This window comes from Dicentrarchus labrax, unplaced genomic scaffold (genome assembly GCF_905237075.1).
Source record: "Dicentrarchus labrax unplaced genomic scaffold, dlabrax2021, whole genome shotgun sequence".
Taxonomy (NCBI): Eukaryota; Metazoa; Chordata; class Actinopteri; family Moronidae; genus Dicentrarchus; species Dicentrarchus labrax.
This window is the reverse complement of record NW_026136711.1, coordinates 32,372,804-32,392,571: the sequence shown is the minus strand read 5'-3', so window position 1 is coordinate 32,392,571 and position 19,768 is coordinate 32,372,804. Positions and strand designations below refer to the sequence as shown.

General features: G+C 40.2%; 1 protein-coding gene across 1 annotated transcript; it reads right to left on the bottom strand.

Moving 5' to 3' along the window:
* Positions 1–4,347: 4,347 nt before the first annotated feature.
* On the bottom strand, positions 4,348–8,632 carry lsm3 (LSM3 homolog, U6 small nuclear RNA and mRNA degradation associated). The gene is made up of 4 exons (XM_051415734.1): positions 8,519–8,632; positions 6,884–6,994; positions 6,607–6,702; positions 4,348–5,304 (listed from the first exon to the last, which is right to left on the bottom strand). The coding sequence occupies exons 1-4, from the start codon at positions 8,537–8,539 to the stop codon at positions 5,224–5,226; spliced, it is 309 nt and encodes a 102-aa protein (XP_051271694.1). The 5' UTR covers positions 8,540–8,632; the 3' UTR covers positions 4,348–5,223.
* Positions 8,633–19,768: the final 11,136 nt, after the last annotated feature.

Genomic DNA, 19,768 nt, shown 5'->3' with positions numbered 1-19,768 from the left:
CTGAAAATCAGACTGTGTCATACCTTCACCATCCTAGGGCGGAAAATGTCTCTCAGAACACTAAATGATGATCATCAGAGGGGATTTAGAAACGGGTATAGCCAATGCAGACTGAATAATAGGTGGGTATACTCCATATACCTGTGTATAGCCTGCACTCATTGGTTATATTTCAGTTCAGATCAGATCTTTTTTTCTCCCACAAGAGGAACTTCAGCATAAAAACACAAACAAAAAGACAATTAAAGACATTAAAGGTGCTAATTTTGGTTAAAAGAAAGTGATGTTTAGGGATTCTGATCAACAACCTTCCAGTCACTCACAAGTTTACCTCTAATCCACAAATGAGGAGACCGAGAGGATGTGTTCACATTCGGTGCTGGAGGAGAAGTGACAGAGGCAGATTTAAATAACTTACATCAGAGACATTGTTAGCCTGAATGCGAATGCCGAGCAATGTGGCCTCATAACACCATAGCTCCAGTGATTAGAAGTCGAAAAATATCTCTGACACAAGTGTAAAGACATGTCAAGTATGAAGTCATTAAGGTATTATTTGTTGACCGCTTCGAGGAATTGGATGACATAATGTTTGAGGACACTGCTGTCTGTCAGCACTTCAAAATGCGGCTGGCATGTGCCGAAAATCACAAACGGGTGATATCTGACAGTGAAAGAACGAAGCTCTTTTACATTTACAGTCCACTCTGATGGACAATTTTGTTTGCATTCAACAACATATCCCATGAGCATCATGTGAGCTGTAGTTATTGAATGCTACCGTAAGATTAGTGTTTTATCTCTGTCTTAACCATGAAATGCTCAAATTGAACAACCATTTTATCTTATCACATGGATCAAAAGCCCAGGGGGCATATTTTGGCTTTTCAGAAAGACTGAGAAAAGAAATCCTCTGTGAAAAAATAATCCCCAATGCGACATGTGCTGTCCAGTAACACTAACAGGCACTGCAGGCCCAATGCAGTAAACACACCCTGCTATGCTGCTATGTATTTACAATTCTTGGCACTTTTACAAGACTAAAAGTCTAAAGTCACGCTTGCAGCTCTGTGAGGACTTAAAGACAGTGGAGCTTTGATATAAATGTGAAAATAAATAGCTGCGCTTCCATCGTAGGAGCTTTTCCCTAGGACTTGGAACTTTAGGAGGAACTTGGTACATTTCCACCACAGGCAGAGTCTAGATTAATGGTCCAGTTTTACCAGATCTAGTGGCATCTAGCGGTGAAGCTGCAGATTGCAACTAACTGAACACCACTCAAGTCTGTATTTGACGACCTGGGAATGAGAACAGGCTGTAAGAAACTACAGTGGCTGTGAAACTTGTGAAAAACCTATCCCTAAGTCCCTATCTAGAGCTAGTGTTTGGTTTGTCCATTCTGGTCTACTGTAGAAACATGGCAGACCCTGCCAGAAGAGGACCAACGTAGATAAAAACAGCTCATTCTAAGGTAACGAAAACACAATGACTATTATTTTTACGTGATTATACACAAATGAAAACACACCTATGAATATTATATTCCAATTCTGACAATAGATTCTCCTCAGTTACAGACTGGGCCTTTGAGTTCTGGGGACATAATTCTACTCCCAAAAGGTTCCTTTATTTTCAATATTTCATATTTAATTAAAATAAATAGTCTTTAATGAATGTGGCATGATTGAACTCTGGAAAAGCTAGTAAATGGAACCTGGGATTAATCAGACAGTGTGATATGGTTGAAAGCTCCAGCAAAGCTAATAAGAAGAACTGCAGCTGTATTACATAAAGTTGTTTTTTATTGTTATTACTATGATTGAATAACATTTACAACAGGCCTCATTTACAAACATTTAGAGGCAAGAAGATGCTGAGCTCCTCATTAACGTGCATTAAGGTCTTGTCCTTTTGATGTTACATTACACTAATAGTCCCTTGGAGGTAGCTTTGTACATTGATAATGGGCAATGATGGTGATGTGGCGAGACAGGCGGTGCAGTCAAGTACCGCTGGCATCAACAAAACGTTTCATATTTCCAAGAAAGATCCTCCTTGAGGTTAGTGCTTATTTTATACAAAAGCTGCCTCTGGAAACACAGGAATCAAAAACAGGAAGAACTTCTTTCTAAGCATCCCAAGTTTTCATTAGGCACCTCTGTGCTAGGATGAAACACACCCAAGTCATGTGCTGACAGGTTTATATTCCTGTTTAGACATCAGAGGATGGGAAGTTACAGAACACTGATAACTGAGTATGGCAAAACTATTTATAAATGTGAGCTGTGTAACTGTATCTCAATCTGTGCATAATCACATTTGTAAATGTGTAAAAGAAGAAATATGTACTGAGATTTGTGAATGTGTGCAGTAATCTGCAAGTGTAATGAGATTTGTAAATATATAGACATATCTGAAAATGTGTACAAAAATCTGTAGATTTGTTAAAGACAAATATCTCTACATAGACACAAATTGCCGCACGCATTGCAGTCAGTAAAAGTCACTTGTAAAAAGAGCCAATTGACAGTCCTGCCTGAATTGTCTGTATTTCGAGCTCCTGGTGCAAATACTTAGACTTCTCAGTTATTAAAACATATGCATTTTCAGATTTGTCCACACATTTCCAGATCTATATACTGTTCACATAAACAGATGTGTTGACACATAAAAATCTCAATGCATTTGCAAATCACTGTGGTAAGAGATGTCGATGTTGAATTCTTAAACTGTCACTTTTCAAAACTGTGAACACCACAAATGGCACTTCCTCTGTATTTGAGTGGAGACCGAAATCTGAAAGGTATACTTCAAAACCTGGACATACATAAAACCATCAGGGCTAGATACCACTGAGAAAATGTTTCTTTGTAGCAGGTGAACTGATCCTTTACAGTCACAGTGGTGATTTATCTGCACATGATAAAGCAAATGAAAGGTTTTATTTCAAGATCCTGTGTCAACGCTGCTGCCAGCTGTCAAAAGATGATGTTATCATCTTGAACATCTTGAATAGTAAAATATTTTTTAACCAAGGGTTCATGACAGGAGACAAAGGGATTCTAGGAAGCCTGAAAAAAACATTTGTCATGTCACATTCCATTCCATTCCAGACAATTCTGCATTGTTTTGAATGGAAAACTTTGTTTATTTGGTGTCATCGGTATCCTGGACTGAACATGTCACACATTCCATGAATTGAATATAATAATGAAGGTGAAAACTGAATACTCTTTGTAGAACATGTGACTGAAAGGTTTATGGTGAGGGATCTGGCTTACAGCAGCCTATGCAGATTCAGTCCTGGTGGTTTATTAGCTATATAATGCCATCTAGTGGTCAAAACACAATACAATAATTTAATAATATAATAATAATTTATTCCACTCCACTTAAGTATAATTTTGAGGTACTTGACCGTCTCCCTTTCATCTGCTTTATAATTGTGCTTCACCATATTTCAGAGGAAAATTGACTCCGCTGTACATTTGACAGCTGAAGTTAAAGGTGTGTAAAAGTGTGTGATCAGAAACGGAATATAATATTCATAGGTATGCTTTCATTACTGTATAATCGCCACCGATCGCCTGACATTGAGTCCACCATGTTGAACCAACATGTTTCTACAGTAGCCCAGAACGGACAAACATAAAAATGTACCTAGAGTCATTTTTTGGAGTGTATAGTCACCTTAAGTTAAGAATCATTGTCTGTTTGTTACCTTACAATGAGACCTTTTTATCCACAGAGGGAGTGGGTCCTCTTCCACTGAGTCCGCCATGTTGAACCACATTTCTACAGTAGCCCAGAATGGACAAACCAAACTCTAGATAGGGACTGTGGCGAGCGTCACTGCCACCATTTCTTCTCTTAGAGTGTGAGGCGAGGGGGTCGTGATCTACAACTACACACTGGACCTTTAAATAAACTTTGGACTGCAGGACTTTTACTATAAAACAAATTTGACTTGCTTTCATTTACAGAAAATGGATCTGTTTATAAATCAGATTATGATACCTTATATAGACTATATATATATATATTTACAGTTAGCAGAGGACCAGCCTAACAATCAGAAAAGGTTATTAGGGCTGCAACTGATTCTTTTCATAATCAATTAAACTGCATATTATTTTCTGGACTAATCGATTAACCATGTTGTCCATAAAACGTATTTGCACAACCGCCAAAAGGTCTTCAGATGTCTCGTCTACTCTGACCAATAGTCCCGAACCCAAAGATATTTAGTTTATGGTCACATGATGAAGATAGTCAGAAAATCCTGACGCTTGTGTTTTCTTAAGTGATGGAGAACATCTACTACTTTCACACAAGACTTGAAAGACATTCTTTCTTTTCAAATTACGTTTTTTATTCAAGTTACCAAAACCAAATGAAAAACAAATGTTCACACATCTGACATTCTGATGTACTTCCAAATGCCACAAACACTACAAAAATATATATAAAAAGAAATTCAAATAAAACCGTCCAACAGAAACTCAAACAACTTCCCAAACATTCACAGATCATGGGTTGGGAGTAACTGCAAGACGTTTGCTTGGAACCAACATAAAAAATTTTCACTTGAGACATTTCAAAATCAGAAACCACATAAAATCCCTCAACTCAAGTTTGTTGTCTGGTAATACTTTTTTAAACACGACAAATGAGGCATATACGCACATCTGAGGCAGTTCAGCTTCTTAAAAGCATGATGAGACATTTCTAATTTGGTCTGCTAATGGCAGAGACTGGGAAAAAGAGGTAACTAAATCCCCTGGAGGAGATTAAAAATAGTACATTTTTCTGGATTAATAACTAAAGTGGTGGAAATGTATGAACTCAAATTATATATCCTGAGAAATAGAAACACAAATGGTGGCCTGAAATCACCCACAATCCCCAAATCAAATTAATAACAATTCACCCAAATAAAAAACAAAATAATAGACTCTCTTAGTCCAAAACTAAGAGGAAAAAAAAGTCCTCAAAAACATGTTTTACATCTTTGCAGCCCAAAAAGAAGTTGAGAATGTGTGTAGTATCTGACCTTCGAGTCATAAGAGAACAGTGTTGACAAAAGAGTCTGACTCCAGGAGGCTGAAGATGTTCGAACACAACCCCGGTTTCAGCCTGTCCTGACAGCACCACCCTCCCCCCTCAAAATTAGAAACTTCCCAGCAGTGACAATCCCTACTTCACTTCAGGAAGTGGTCGGGGTTAGCCCACCCTGAGAGGCGGAGCTACGAGGACAACGCCGTCTCCTCTGACAAACAGCATGGGGATGTTCCTCTTGGTTGACTAAAAAAAAAAAGACACAAAAATGCACATTTTACTGTTAAATGCACCATGAGCAATATTCACAAAGTATTCTAGAGAAGTACTTTCCAACAACTTTCCTGAGACAAAAGAATAGTTTTACTTCTCTCCCGCTTCATACATTACAATTTTTTAAAACATATATATGCTTGAGCATCTCAAAGTGTAACTTGGTACCTATTTCCCCATGATTTTGTGTCTAAGTGACTAATGGGGACAACGACTTTTGAAATTGATCCAGTATTGAGCGAGAGCGCGGCAGCTGGCAGCCTCAAAAACGGGCTGTGACCTAATCCTTCTGGGCAATTGAGCGTCGATGAGCGTCCATTAAAGTGCTTGTTTTCGCCACTGACGGGCTTAGATCGTTGATTCTGAGTGTCCGACAACGTTATGGAAAGGACCCTGTGGAGATGGATTTTTGTGAAAGAGTAAGATCCTTTTTGTTTAACCAGACAAACAGCCACCATCTCTCTCCTCAAAGCCACAGACTCACAGGTACAGTGACTTTACCTCGCAGATCATCGTAACATCGCAACGGAAAACGAAACAAAATAAACTCTTAATTCAGCGAGCTAGATGTGAATGTATCAGAAGAGAAGCAGGAGGGAGGTTGGGCATTAAAGAGGCAGCGGTTTTACGATGATCTACCCCCCCCCCAGAGTCTGGTGGCTGTGAGGAGACCGATAACGGAGGTTTCTGGTTAAACAACAAATCTTACTCTTTGACAAAAAGGTCCATCTGTAGGGATCCTTTCCACAATGTTGTTGACACTTAGAATATGTTATGGGGCAAAAACAAGCACCTTTAGTGGATGTTCTTCTGCAAATGCCCCAGAAGGATAACGTTTAGTGATTTTTTTATTATTAATTATCTGCCATTAAGAGATAAACTGCATCTGCGTGCACTCACAAGGCCGATAAACAAAAAACTGTCTGCAGACAGTGAGGCTGTCACCATCGTCTTTTCTGTTTGTCCAACACGACAGCAAATCTAATCTAAACCTGTTACTGGCTACTGTAAATATATTATATTGTTGTTATATGTTATAATGCGTTAAATAATGCAGCTGAAGGACGTCACTTCTGACACACTGTGTTCTTGACTGTATGAAAATATGCATTTATAGTATCACTTTGGAAGCAGAATGATGCTGTTAAAATTAAATACTACAGTAAAGCAGCATTATTCTTTGTCCAGACTTGTTTATGAGCCAAGACCACCACAACAACGGTGCTTCGGTAAGAAAAAAAACGAGGCTGTAACGGAGAGAAATCTGTGTCGCACCTTGTAGAGTTCTTCATACGTCTCCTCGTCAATCTCCACCGTCGTCACCGTCTCCTCCACGTCACCCAGGATCATGTTCAGGTGCTGATCGTACGCCTAGGACCAACAAACAACTAAGAGTATGAATAAATGATGACCAGACTGCATATTTAAAAAGGGCTTCCGTGGACACCATGAGGACTGCGCTACATTTCTGGCCTGCTGCTCTAAAATCTAAAAACACACACACACACACACACACACACACACACACACTTCTACTGGGTGTGTAGCTTACATGCAGGCGGCCGCGGAGCTCCCGGTCGTTCCTCATCTTGACGTAGATCCTCTCATCTAGACTGAGTCTGATCAGATCGAGTGGCTCCTCAACCGTGTTGGTAGTTGGTTGCTGCGACACACATAGAGTAAGGTCTGTAAGGTTAGTTCAGCCGAGCACACGTTCGCTAAAGATCTACGGGAAAATGATCAAATCTTTCACAAGCCAGCCACATTTATCAGAATTTAAATGTTTGCAGCTCATTTAGTTACGCTAACAGATGCTTTTTTGGAAAAATGAAAACAACTCCGTCTGTTTTTATCTGTTTTAACAACGTGTGTCTGCATTTCCTAAACCAAGTAGCAGGAAATCTCATGTTTGTTCTGGAAGAAAAAGAAAAATGCATCATTGTGCATGAAAACAGAAAATAATGCAAAGTACCCTTCCAGACAAACACAGCAGATCATTTTGGTTCACAGCGTACAATCTGATCAAGGAAGGATATATGTATATATAAATAGAAAATAGAGTTGGGGCATGGGAAGATATTTTCTTTAATCCAGTTGTTGGAACAGTGATTGGATTCTTTCTCGCTTTCAGGAGAACAGATGCTTTGCTCTGTGACTCCAATATGGTTCTAATAACTGAGAGGCACAAACAGCAGCCTACAGCTGATGAAATGTTTGATGCATAATTTAAGAGCAACGCGTTTTTACGTAATCAAAGAGTGAATTCAGCCAGCAGCAACAACCACAGCTGGGAGTCAGAGAAGCTGCAGCAGGTCTGCGACGGGGGGGGGGACATAAAGAGACGAGAGGACCAAATGTGTGTTTGTGTTCCGGTTTCTCTTCAGTATCCATCAGATTTATACGAACCCAACTCAGACTGTGTGGGCGAGCCTGCAGTAAATGTCAGAAAGGGTTTTAGAAAGCTGCAACGATTAGGAAGGATTTTGATAATTAATGAGTTATTTCACACATTTTTTCCTTTTAAAGCAATAAATTAAACATTTGCTGCTTTTCTTCATCATTTCTTATAATAAATTGTCCATTTGGGAAATTGTGATGATACTAATGATGAGACTGGTTTAACAATTAAACAGCAGATGAACAGATAATGAAAATGTTACTAATGTTGGAGAACGACCTGTTACACATAAGAAACTCTGCTATTAAAACACTATACCGCTTTAGAGCATATTATAATAACTACATGAGACTGAATATGTGTGCACAGTGGAGGTAAATCAATGAGGTGCTGCTGTTTCCTTCACCATAGATCTCCATACTATCTTTACTGCATCTTTTATTGAACATCTGGATGTGTTACCGCTTAAACTGCAGCCAGAACATCAGCTGTAAACACCGACACAACAAACCAGAGACAAAGGAGCACTGATGGCGTCGTGTTGTCTTATGTTTCAACACATTTAATCTCTCATTCACTACACTAGCATTACACGCTCACCAGGCTAATTTAGTTAGCTTGTTTGACAGGCCTCTCCGCGCTGTTTACTGAGTAAACACAAACAATAAACACAAAAACCCCCCCCGAACACAAGTAATTAAATAAACCGGTTTAAAGTCCTTCTCTCGGGTTAGTTATATACACGCTGCGTTGGAGAATAACAATAGAATTTAACGCAGATGCACCAACCTGCTCAACTTCGTCCGCCATGAGTTTGGAGTCTGCGCGGTGGAGTCTGACCGGCAGTGGGGTTGCCAGGTCCGACGGAAACACGCGTTTTCAGATGGGAAACTTCTTCTTCTTCTTCTTCTTCTTCCTCTTCCTCTTCGTCGGGTTTTAATGGGGGTTGTCAAACCAGCGTGTGCCTGCTGGTCTGGAGTGTGGAGCAGTAGGTTGGCAGGGAAAACCAAAAAACAACACACAAAATGACTAAACTCTATTATTCCTGTTATTTTAAATGATTAATTACATGATTATGTACTTTCCATAATTTCTTTCAAAGTAGATTTTCTAATTCCCTCCTTTCTTTGTCGTATTTGCTGCAGTCTATCAACCCTCTATTGCATTCATTATTATTTAAACATGATAAAAAACAAATGTCATGTTTTTTTAATTACTTTAAAAAGTCTGAATGAAGGAAATATTACAAAATAAAATAAAAAAATAAGAAGAGGGGTATGATCTGTAAAATGTATAACTTAGTGTTTAAATAGATCAATTAATATTAGTTCAATTGTTATTTGGAATGTATGCTAATAATATCATCGTAATACAGCTGTAATAAGACACAGGGCCGTCATTACCGCGATCAAAAAGAAATATATTTCTTATTTAATTTCATTTAACAACTCTCATTCAGTGTCTTACATTTCATTTACTCATCATCAACTTAGATGAACCATCTAATACCTCTACCTGTTTCCTTTGGTTCTATATCAGGTTCACATCAACGTCATCCTCTTCCTCACCGCTCATCCTCACTCTCCTCTGGTGAAACTTCCAAAAAAAAAACAGCAAAAGTCCGTATTGTGTTTGGTTCGTCTGTTCTGGTGAAGCAAGACAGTTCAACATGCAGGCTCTGTAGAAGAGGACCCGCTACCTCTGTAGATAAAAACAGCTCTAAGTCTTCTTTTTTTTTATTTATTAACTTTCTTTATTGGGAACAATTCACAGGCAACAGCATGACAGTTCTATGTAACTTCCATTCTTTCATTTTTTTCCCTTTTTATCCCTCCCACAATCCCACCCCACCGAGAGACAACAGCTCTCAAGGTAAATCCAATATTGACGTGAACAGTATAATATACATAAAACAAAACAGATACATAAATAAATAAAGAAAATACTGAAATAAATAAGTAAATGAAATAAAAATGTCAGTCGTCACTGCCAAAGATTCAATATAATTTAAGAGAGGTCTCCAAGTTATTTCAAATGAATTTAAGGAGCCATTGAGGGAAAATCTGACCTTTTCAAGTCTAGTGGACAGTAACACCTCTTTCACCCAACTGCTATGAGATGGAGAGAACAGTCTGTATGACTTTAGAGGCAAAAGGCTGCAAAGGGGCACCAAACAAAGCCAAGAGAGGTTCAGGAGAGATAGTAGGGTTATATGCTGTGAGTTTTGAAGATTTCTGACCAGAATGTGGCACACCTGGGACAGAACCAGAACATATGGGAATGGTCGGCTGGGGAATGTCTGCACCTATCACAGGAGTCGGTTACATTGGGGTAAATCCGAGACAGCCTCAAATTAGTGTAATGAACTTTGTGTACCACTTTACACTGTAAGAGGCTGTGTCTCGCACAGATTGAAGAGGAATGAACAAACGGCAAGACTTGTTTCCAATAATCATCAGGTAGAGTGGTTCCAAGTTGTCAGTAGTTGAACTGATAAGGCTGTAAACGCTAGAAATGAACTGCTTTTGTTCCGGAACAAGAGCCAATAACGAATCAACCAGAGTTTCCGGGGGTCGAGTAGGGAATTTGGGGTTCTGATTTTGAACAAAATGCCTACTCTGAAAATAACGAAATAGGTGGGAAGTAACATTTCTTTGAGAGCTCAGAAAAGGACGTAAAAGGTTGTAAAGGTCCTTAAATGTAGTTATCCCTTTGTCAAACCAAGTCCGAAAAGTCAAATCAGTGCAAGAGGGCAGGAATAGGTGATTGTTTAGGTCTGAGGTTCTAACAATTCTTATTTTAAGGCGATTATACACCGTGTATAAACCAATGCATATCATATTCCATGTCTGCTATTAGATCCTCCTCAATGTTACACACCGGACCTTCAAACATGATTTTATTTATTTATTATTATTTATGTATTCAAGCACCCTCACTTGAATAACTTAAATACCTGAATGCATGTTTCACCATTGCACACTGCACATGCGCGATAGGAGACAAACTGCAAACCTGGCAACCCGTTACGTGAGGCTAAGCAGCAGTACCACCTTCCTCTTCCTTTCTTTCCAGACCTTTCCATCCTCCACGTCTCCATGTAGCGGCACTGGCGGTCCAGCTGTTCAGTTGTAAGTGATATTTTACTGAAAATGTTTTTATTTTCTGCCACTTGAGACTCATTTTCAGCCCGTCTGCGCGTAAAACAGCATCTCCTGAGTCTGCTGCGTTATTCCCAGCGACTGTAAATCAACAACTGTCAGGTTTACAGTGTGAGACGTCAGCCGGACTCTCGCGTTACAGTGCAGCCTTCAGAGGTCAGGTTCCAATAAGTGTTAGCCGCTAAAATGTGACCTCCACACGGTTTATAAGGCAAACTATGTAAAGTGTGTTTGTACTGCGTTATATGTTCCTGTATGAGAGGAGATCTGTCTCTGTAGGGGAGCAGGTTCAAACCCGGGCCTGGATCTTACTGTACTCCCACTGTGATTGTGCCACGCGTCCTGCGGATGTAGGCTTCTTCTTTTTTTTTTTTTTTCTTCAGTGTTTTGCAGTTTTACTTTAAAACATTAACCTCCAATTTTATTTTATTTCATTTTTTTTTTTTCAGATTTCTGTTTATTCGTGCAGACATGTAAGAGCTGTTGTCACATAGGCTGCCATTATAGGGCTGCGCGGTTATTCTAAAGCTTATGGAAACCACAGTATGGTCAAGTGCTATATGCAAATCATAAGAGCTATAATGTTTTAATGAAGGTAAAATGTGTAACAAAACAGCATTCTAATGAAGAACTGTAGTGCTGCCCTGGTCTACAATCTTTGATTTAAAAAAAAGGATTTAAAACCTGATTTGAATGTTTTATAATGTTGTCTCTACAGAGAATACAGATTAAATTAATTTAGAATGGGCTTTAACTATTATTTTTAATTACTGATTCATCTGCCATTCCCTTTCCTGACTAATCAATTCATTGTTAGGTGCTTAAAACATTATAAAACTGTCCTTTCGTGATCATCTCATCATGTCGTCAGTGTGAAAAGATATTAAATCTAATATAATGTAAGGCAAGGAAAAACAGGACGTCCACAAGCTGGAACCATCAAATGCTTGACCTTTAATCTTGAATATGGACTTGAACTTTGATTTATTATCAAAATAGTTGCATAATCGATCAGCTAATCAATCACTGCAGCTCTTCTTTTATGTGTGTATTTACATATTTTACTTTGAACTAAGCTCAAACTCATTCACTCTTTTTGTGTGTGTCTCATTCCTCTTTGTGTTTCTTTTTTTCTCTAGGAAAAATATATGTGTGTGTTCATTGTTGTGTGTGTGTGTGTGTGTGTGTGTGCGCGCCTCTTCTCCCAGTTCAGCCCAGTGCTACATACTGGGTGTTTGTGCAGGCTGAGGAGGCAGAGCAGAGCAGTGGTGTTACCCATTCCACCCTCAGCTACAGTATGGCTCCGTGGTGGAAGAGATCCCTGCTACAAACTCAACACAGCAGCTAGCATTTGACTGATGACAGTGTTGGTTATTTATACAAGCCAGTAGTTGTAGTATCCTGTTATTAATGTGCATCTCTTGTTGATATGTTCCCAGTAGATACTAGAAATGTGTGTGTATGTGTGCCAAAGTGATCTAATGCAAGCTGTTCTTTGCTGCTGTTATCAAACACAGATAAGAGTGTACAGTCACTAATCATTAACTCACACAGAAGTGGGTGACGGCCGAGAAAATGTAGATAATGCAGTAATACTACTACTGTAAGAGGGTTAACGTTTCTGTCTACTTTCTCCATCCTTTACTCTTTTCTCTCTCCATAATCACATCCTGCAGGATCCAGTGTGGGAAAGACCGGCCACAACATGGCGTCCAACACCACGAAGACAGAAGCTCAGTTCATGGGTGCGTCTCACGTCGCTTAATTGCATCCAGGTTTCCCTCACTTGCATCTTGTCCTTGCATCTTAGTCCCCCCCCCTCCCCCCAACCAGGGATGCACGGAGAGACGCAAGGAAATCAGAAGAAGGAACGAGGAAATGTGTTTTTAGAGAATTGAGACGTCCTTTCCTCCTGTTTTATTCGTTTGTTGTAAGTTACACTGAATAACACGGAGATTAACAAGAAGGTACAAACATACAGACCACTGACAGGTGGAGTGAATAACACTGATTATCTGGTTATCTTTGCACCTGTCAGTGGGTGGGATATATTAGGCAGCAAGTAAGCATTTTGTCCTTAAAGCTGATGTGTTAGAAGCAGGAAAAATGGGTAAGTGTAAGGATTTGAACGACTTTGTCAAGGGCCAAATTGTGATGGCTAGACTACTGGGTCAGAGCATCTCCGAAACTGCAGCTCTTGTGGGGTGTTCCCGGTCTGCAGTGGTCAGTATCTATCAAAAGTGGTCCAAGGAGGGAAAAGTGGTGAACCGGAGACAGGGTCAGGGGCGGCCAAGGCTCATTGATGCACGTGGGGAGCGAAGGCTGGCCCGTGTGGTCCAGTCCAACAGACGAGCTACTGTAGCTCAAATTGCTGAAAAAGTTAATGCCGGTTCTGATAGGAAGGTGTCAGAACACACAGTGCATCGCAGTTTGTTGCGTATTGGGCTGCGTAGATACAGACCAGTCAGGGTGCCCATGCTGACTCCTGTCCATTGCAGAGAGCGCCTACAGTGGGCGCTTGAGCATCAGAACTGGACCACGGAGCAATGGAAGAAGGTGGCCTGGTCTGATGAATCATGTTTTCTTTTACATCACGTGGATGGCCAGGTGCGTGTGCGTCGCTTACGTGGGGAACACATTGCACCAGGATGCAGTGTGGACAGACAGCAAGTCGAAGGAGGCGTTGTGATGCTTTGGGCGATGTTCTGCTGGGAAACCTTGGGTCCTGCCATTCATGTGGATGTTACTCTGACACCTACCTCCTACCTAGACATTGTTGCAGACCATGTACACCCTTTCATGGAAACGGTATTCTCTGATGGCAGTGGCCTCTTTCAGCAGGACAATGCACCCTGCCACAAAGCTGAAATGGTTCAGGAATGGTTTGAAGAACACAACAATGACTTCAGGGTGTTGACTTGGCCTCCAAATTCCCCAGATCTCAATCCAGTCGAGCATCTGTGGGACGCGCTGGACAAACAAGTCCGATCCATGGAGTCCCCCCCTCACAACTTACAGGACTTAAAGGATCTGCTGCAAACGTCTTGGTGCCAGATACCACAGCACACCTTCAGAGGTTTAGTGGAGTCCATGCCTCAACGGGTCAGGGCTGTTTTGGCAGCTAACGGGGAACCTACACAATATTAGGCAGGAGGTCATATTGTGGTCCTATTGGAGAACATATACAAAAAGATGCAGTTGCTGCAAACTGTATGATGTGTTTGGTATACATTTTGTTGTGCCAAATATTTCACTGGATATAACCTTTAGTCTTAATAGTAAAACAGTACAATTATTTTTTACACACATGGAAGTACTTGGAGTTTGAAGTTCTCAGTTGTGACGTTGTGGGGAAATCTTGTCTTGTGTCAGTGGAATTTCTCGTAATGTCTGAATTTGATTTAATAAAGTCACATTTCATCACGTTGGCATGTTTTCTCTTGGATCTGTCAGTGTTGGCAATGTTGATGATGTAACTTGTGCTAAGGAGCAATACCTGAAATAAAAAGGTTAAAAAGTACACACAGAGGATCAGAGCTGAAGAGGAAATCTGGCTACTAACAGCCACTGGAAGAGCAAACCGGTGATATTCGGTCCGTACCATCAATGTACCAAAGGTTGTGTCTCCACTTCCTCCCACTGTACTAAAAGGAAGCCAAAATATCTCACATTTTGCTGCTGCCATCTTGCACTGGTGATGTCATTCGGAGCCAGAATCTGCGACATAGTGATCGGGGTTGGCCCATGTCCCATCTTTTAACATGGAGGCTGTGGGCTTTATGATCTATACTGCAGTCAGCCACCAGAGGGCGATCACGGTGTTTTGGCTTCACTTGTGCTTTTTTTTGTCCTCCATCTTTTATATGTTGCTGGTCTGGACTAAAGCTTGATTTATAGTTCATTATGTGGTTATGATGTAGCTACTGTTCTATATATACACTATAGTTCAGCATTACTGTACGTCACAAAGTAAATGTAAAGAATGCAAATACAGTTACTGTGGGAAATATTCAAGCAGGATACAAGTAAGCCTTGAAGAGTGTAACAGTGACCCAGCATGCACCATACCAGGGGCAGGTATAATAATTCAAACAAAGAACTAAGAGCCATGTTTCAACTGCTGACAGCGTTTCCATGGGAACAATCAGTAATACCTGCTGACCTGAGCGTAGAAAAGTCATCTTTAAAGTAGTTCTACTTAAGTCAGTCAAGAACTGGATGTGTATCATGGGCCAGTCTGACAAAGGTAGACTTTGACTGTGGCTTACTGTATCGAAATCCATCTGTTGCCAGTGCCGGCCCGTGACATAGGCAGTATAGGCAAATGCCAAGGGCGCCGTCCATCTAGGGGGCGCCACGATGGGGGTAGAAAAAAGGTGCAACTTTCAATATTTTTATACTAAAACTAGTTGGTGCTATTATTTCTTAGTATGAAAAAAAAAAAAAGGCCCACATTAATTTAACTGCATAGCAAAGCCTATTAAATAATAAGAAGACTTTGTTAAGCCCCCCCCCCGCCTGCTCTCTGAGAAATGGTTGAGTTTTCTGACGTCACCCCAGAAACCATTAACAACCATTGGCAAAACGACCAAAACTTTCCGGTGCCCAGGGAAGGAAAAAAAGAAAAGAAGAGGAGAAAAAAACGCAACAAAGACAGAGGTACAGTGAAGAGTGTTAAACTTTACATCCATGTTAAAGTGCACATCATTAATGTTAATACATTCCCATATGTTATATTATACTGCAGTTTACTGCTTCTTTGCATTCTGCTAATCAGCATTTCACTGTAATGACATTAAGATTAAATCTAATCTGCATATCAGAAGAAATTGCACTGTATATCATTCATGTACAGTACAGTGAAAGTAATGCATCTCTTAGGTTTTTCATTTTTATCATTTAATTTTATTCTTGGACTAATTTCTTTTATTATTAGACTGTAACACCCATCGGTGTCTCTTACTCTCTTCTCTCTTCAGATGTGCTGTTGAAATATCTAAATCCACCTCCTGCAAATCCTGGGCCATCTCCAGTCATCAACAGCATCAAGTGATCCTCCTGTCGCCTCCACCTCAGAAGAACCCAGTGAGGCAGCATCAGGAATAAAGGTTGCACCAATAGACCCTGCTGACTGGCCATCTCCTCTAATTTATTATTTTCTTGTTGACTGTTTTGATTGGGCAACTTGTTTCTCTAAAAATAAAATAAAATGTCAAAGACAAAGCTATTCAGTTTCTTGCGTGAGTATATGTATGTATATAACTGGCAGTGAAATTTACTGCGATGCAAGGGGGGCGCCACCTAAAATCTTGCCTACGGCGCCAAATTGGTTAGGGCCAGGCCTGTCTGTTGCACAAAGGTTTTCTAAATCTTGACTATCTTGAAGGTCCAGCATGTAACATAGTAGCAACATAGTAGTGGCATTTAGCAGTGAGGTTGCAGATTGTAAACCTACGGTGGCTTTCAGGTAACGTAAAAAATGCAAATGGACGTATCTAGCACCAGTGTTCTGAGCTCAACATGGCGGGCTCCCTGTAAGAGGACTGTTATGAAGGACTCATTCTAAGCAAATAAAACCAGAACGATTCTGAGTTGAAAATATAGTTAGGCTCTGCTTCTGCTAATCATCAGTCAGGATCGAGACAGTTTCCCTGGACCTCACGGCTGTATCTGACAGGTTACTGCAGCCTCTAACAGCTCTTTCTCTTTTCACTGATTGTTACCATGGAAACACTGGTCAGCAGATGTCACTGATCGTTACACTGGTCAGCAGGTGTCAGTGATTGTTACCATGGAAACACTGGTCAGCAGGTGTCACTGATTGTTACCATGGAAACACTGGTCAGCAGGTGTCAGTGATTGTTACCATGGAAACACTGGTCAGCAGGTGTCAGTGATTGTTACCATGGAAACACGGGTCAGCAGGTGTCACTGATCGTTACCATACAAACACTAGTCAGCAGGTGTTACTCATTGTTACCATGGAAACACTGGTCAGCAGGTGTAGCTCATTGTTACCATGGAAACGCTGCTCAGCAGGTGTCACTGATCTTTAACCACTGAAACAGCCAGAGGATAGAGACTAATCCAGTGGGGGGGCATCAAACCACTGCAGTGGGGTGTAAAGAACCTGGGGAAAAATATGGAGTGGAAAAAATTGTTGTATGATTTATGTAAAAAAAAATGTTTTTAAAAGAGTTTGCTGATGCTATCGTGTTTGCCTTTATTCACAAAAATTCAACTAGGATGCTTTTAATTGCTTCGCTCATCGTTATATCATTGATAGAAAATTGTGTGGTGGGGGGGCGTGAACTTGACTCTCAGGAGGGGGCATATGACAAGTGCAAAATTAAGATGGTCAAACTCTGCGGTCTAAAATATCCTTGTGAAACTGGCACCTGAAGTCCGACTATTAGTTTGAGCCGGTCTGTCATTGTGAAATCTGCCCCAGGATCCTAAAACTGGAGCAGCTAAATAAAAACCAGCCATCGTTAAGTTTGTTATTTACACCTGTGCTTTTCCTACTGTGGCATGTCAAAATGTCGTTCTGTGAAAAAGGCCTAGGGTTGTTCTGGGCAGCACCAATTACTGCACTTATGGTTGGTTGGAGAAGGGCAATAAAATGAGGGCGAAGAGATAAAACATTTATGATGAAGAGTCAAGATTCCAGATTAAACTGAACATGAGGATTGTGAATTTCAGAAACAGAATGACCACCAGGATGACTGTGTGTGAATGAAGCTGTCCTGCACCTGAGACACACAAGCTAAAAAATGTATCTCTAAAATTGATTTTATTGTTTTATTAGTATTTGAGTATACTGTCATTGTTTATCTGTGTGCTACAGCAAGCTGAATTTCCCCTCATAAGTAGCTAAACTGTGGCATAATAAGATCTGCGAGCACTACAGTTTACTGTTATTCATTCTGCACAGTAAGAAAACAAATACTGAAATTAAAATTAATTAATACAATATTACTAAACAACCTTTAAATTACCAGTGCTTTCATTTCTTGCTTGATAGTGCAATTTCATTACTTGAAAAGGACAAATCTTGAGCTAAATCCACCAAAACAAATCAACAAATAATAATAATAATAATAATAATAATAATAATAATAATAAATGTATAAATAGAAACTCCATGACAGCCTGGTAAAAAATGACTCTTTCAGGCTTGGAGCTGTCCTCTTGTTGTCTGTAGCCAGCACAGAAAGGTACTTTTGAAATTTCTAACAAGCAAATTATTAAGACTTTACAAGTGAACCATTCACCAAGCATTTTCTTTTGAAATACTGTATTTATTATTGAAGACCAGGCAGCTGCAATCTGACCAACATCCACAGGAGGTCAGTGTTAGACCACAAAAATCTGGTTAAAAAATAGGTTTTTAAACGGTTGCACTGCTGTACCCGTAAATGTTACCTAAATGTCTAAAATAAAAAATAGTGGAAAAGGGAATTGAAATTTAAAGTATTCTATGATTTCCATATTAAAAGTACAGCGAGTACAGAGAGAGGGAGAGAGCGTCTAACAGCGGTTGTGGGTCATTTTCAAACCAATGAGAAATCTGTTAATGATTCATTTGATGATGTATTGTGAGATAAAGCACCTTTAAATGTTTAACCACTTGTTTTATTTCATGAAGAAGGAGTAAACCAGAAAGCAGTATTACATTTTACATTACCAATGTTTTATTAGAGATATTTTCTTTTTTATGTGGACACCTGAACATTACAAGCCTGGACATGAATATGTTGCCATTACAGCTTCCATCCTTCTGGGAAGAATTTCCCGAGCAAGTCAGTGTTCCCATTCATCCCAAAGGTGGTGGATGGGGTGAGGTTAAGGGTCAGTCCAATATCACACTAAAGCATGTAACAGACCCGCCGATCCTACCGTGTACCGTGTCAGTGTCACATTTTGCAAACAAATACAGGACTCTCACCCAGGAGACCGCGTTCGAGTCCCATGTAAAACCACAAGTCAATGTTGACTTGTCAGGTACATTCTTTTCCTAAACCTGGCCAAACTGCAGCCTCAGCAAGTTTTATTTTGAAAGTGTTGCATATTTGTTATTTCTAACTTGGCCACAGAATGAACATGTGGTAAAAATGTCTCATTGCCACGCCTAGGCGACAGTAGGCCGACGTGTGTTAAAAGCTTTGGCATCAAGTTTTCCCAAACTGAACTGGGGGGAAAACAACATTTCTTCATGGAGCTGAATTGTGAACAATGACAATGTTGGAAGTGCAATATTGTCGGAACACCAACACGGGCAGACCGGCTAAGTCATCTATAACAGCAGCTACATTTTGCAGCAGCTACTTTGCTGTCCATCAGGAAACTGTAAATCACAGAGAGTAGAGTTCAGCCGGAGGACATCAGAGGGAAAACCAGAAAACATGTTGTCCATAAAATAGGATCCAGAAACCTCTACGAAAAAAACTAAGACATACGGGGCACAAAGTGGGAATGATAAAATATAAGTATAGCAGGTATTGTAAGGTAGAAAAGTTATACAATGTTGCTTTAAGATTTCCCTTAAATTGAACTAAGGGTTCTAGCCCAAACCACAAAACAGCCCCAACCCAAAAGTACACAATATGTGGGCGTCTGCATATATTTGACCATATAGTGTTTTTGTATTGACTGAGTGTGTGAAGAGGAGAGGAGGGGAAGAGTCACAGTTACAGGAGTCTAAACCATGCTGCAGCTGTCCCGGCTCGTCATCCCACAAACACACACACAAACACACACACACACACACACACACACACACACACACACACACACACACACACACACAGCCTTAAATACTCATATACAGTAAATTCACACCTCATCACCAGTGCTGCTTATCTGCATTGTTTTATGG

What these genes read in the sequence shown, in the direction of transcription:
- lsm3 (XM_051415734.1), bottom strand. Translation starts at nt 8,539, where the DNA reads ATGGCGGACGAAGTTGAGCAG. An exon ending in TGGCGGACGAAGTTGAGCAG is followed by an intron (nt 6,995 to 8,518) that starts GTTGGTGCATCT and finishes TGTGTGTCGCAG; the next exon opens with CAACCAACTACCAACACGGT. An exon ending in AGCTCCGCGGCCGCCTGCAT is followed by an intron (nt 6,703 to 6,883) that starts GTAAGCTACACA and finishes TGTTGGTCCTAG; the next exon opens with GCGTACGATCAGCACCTGAA.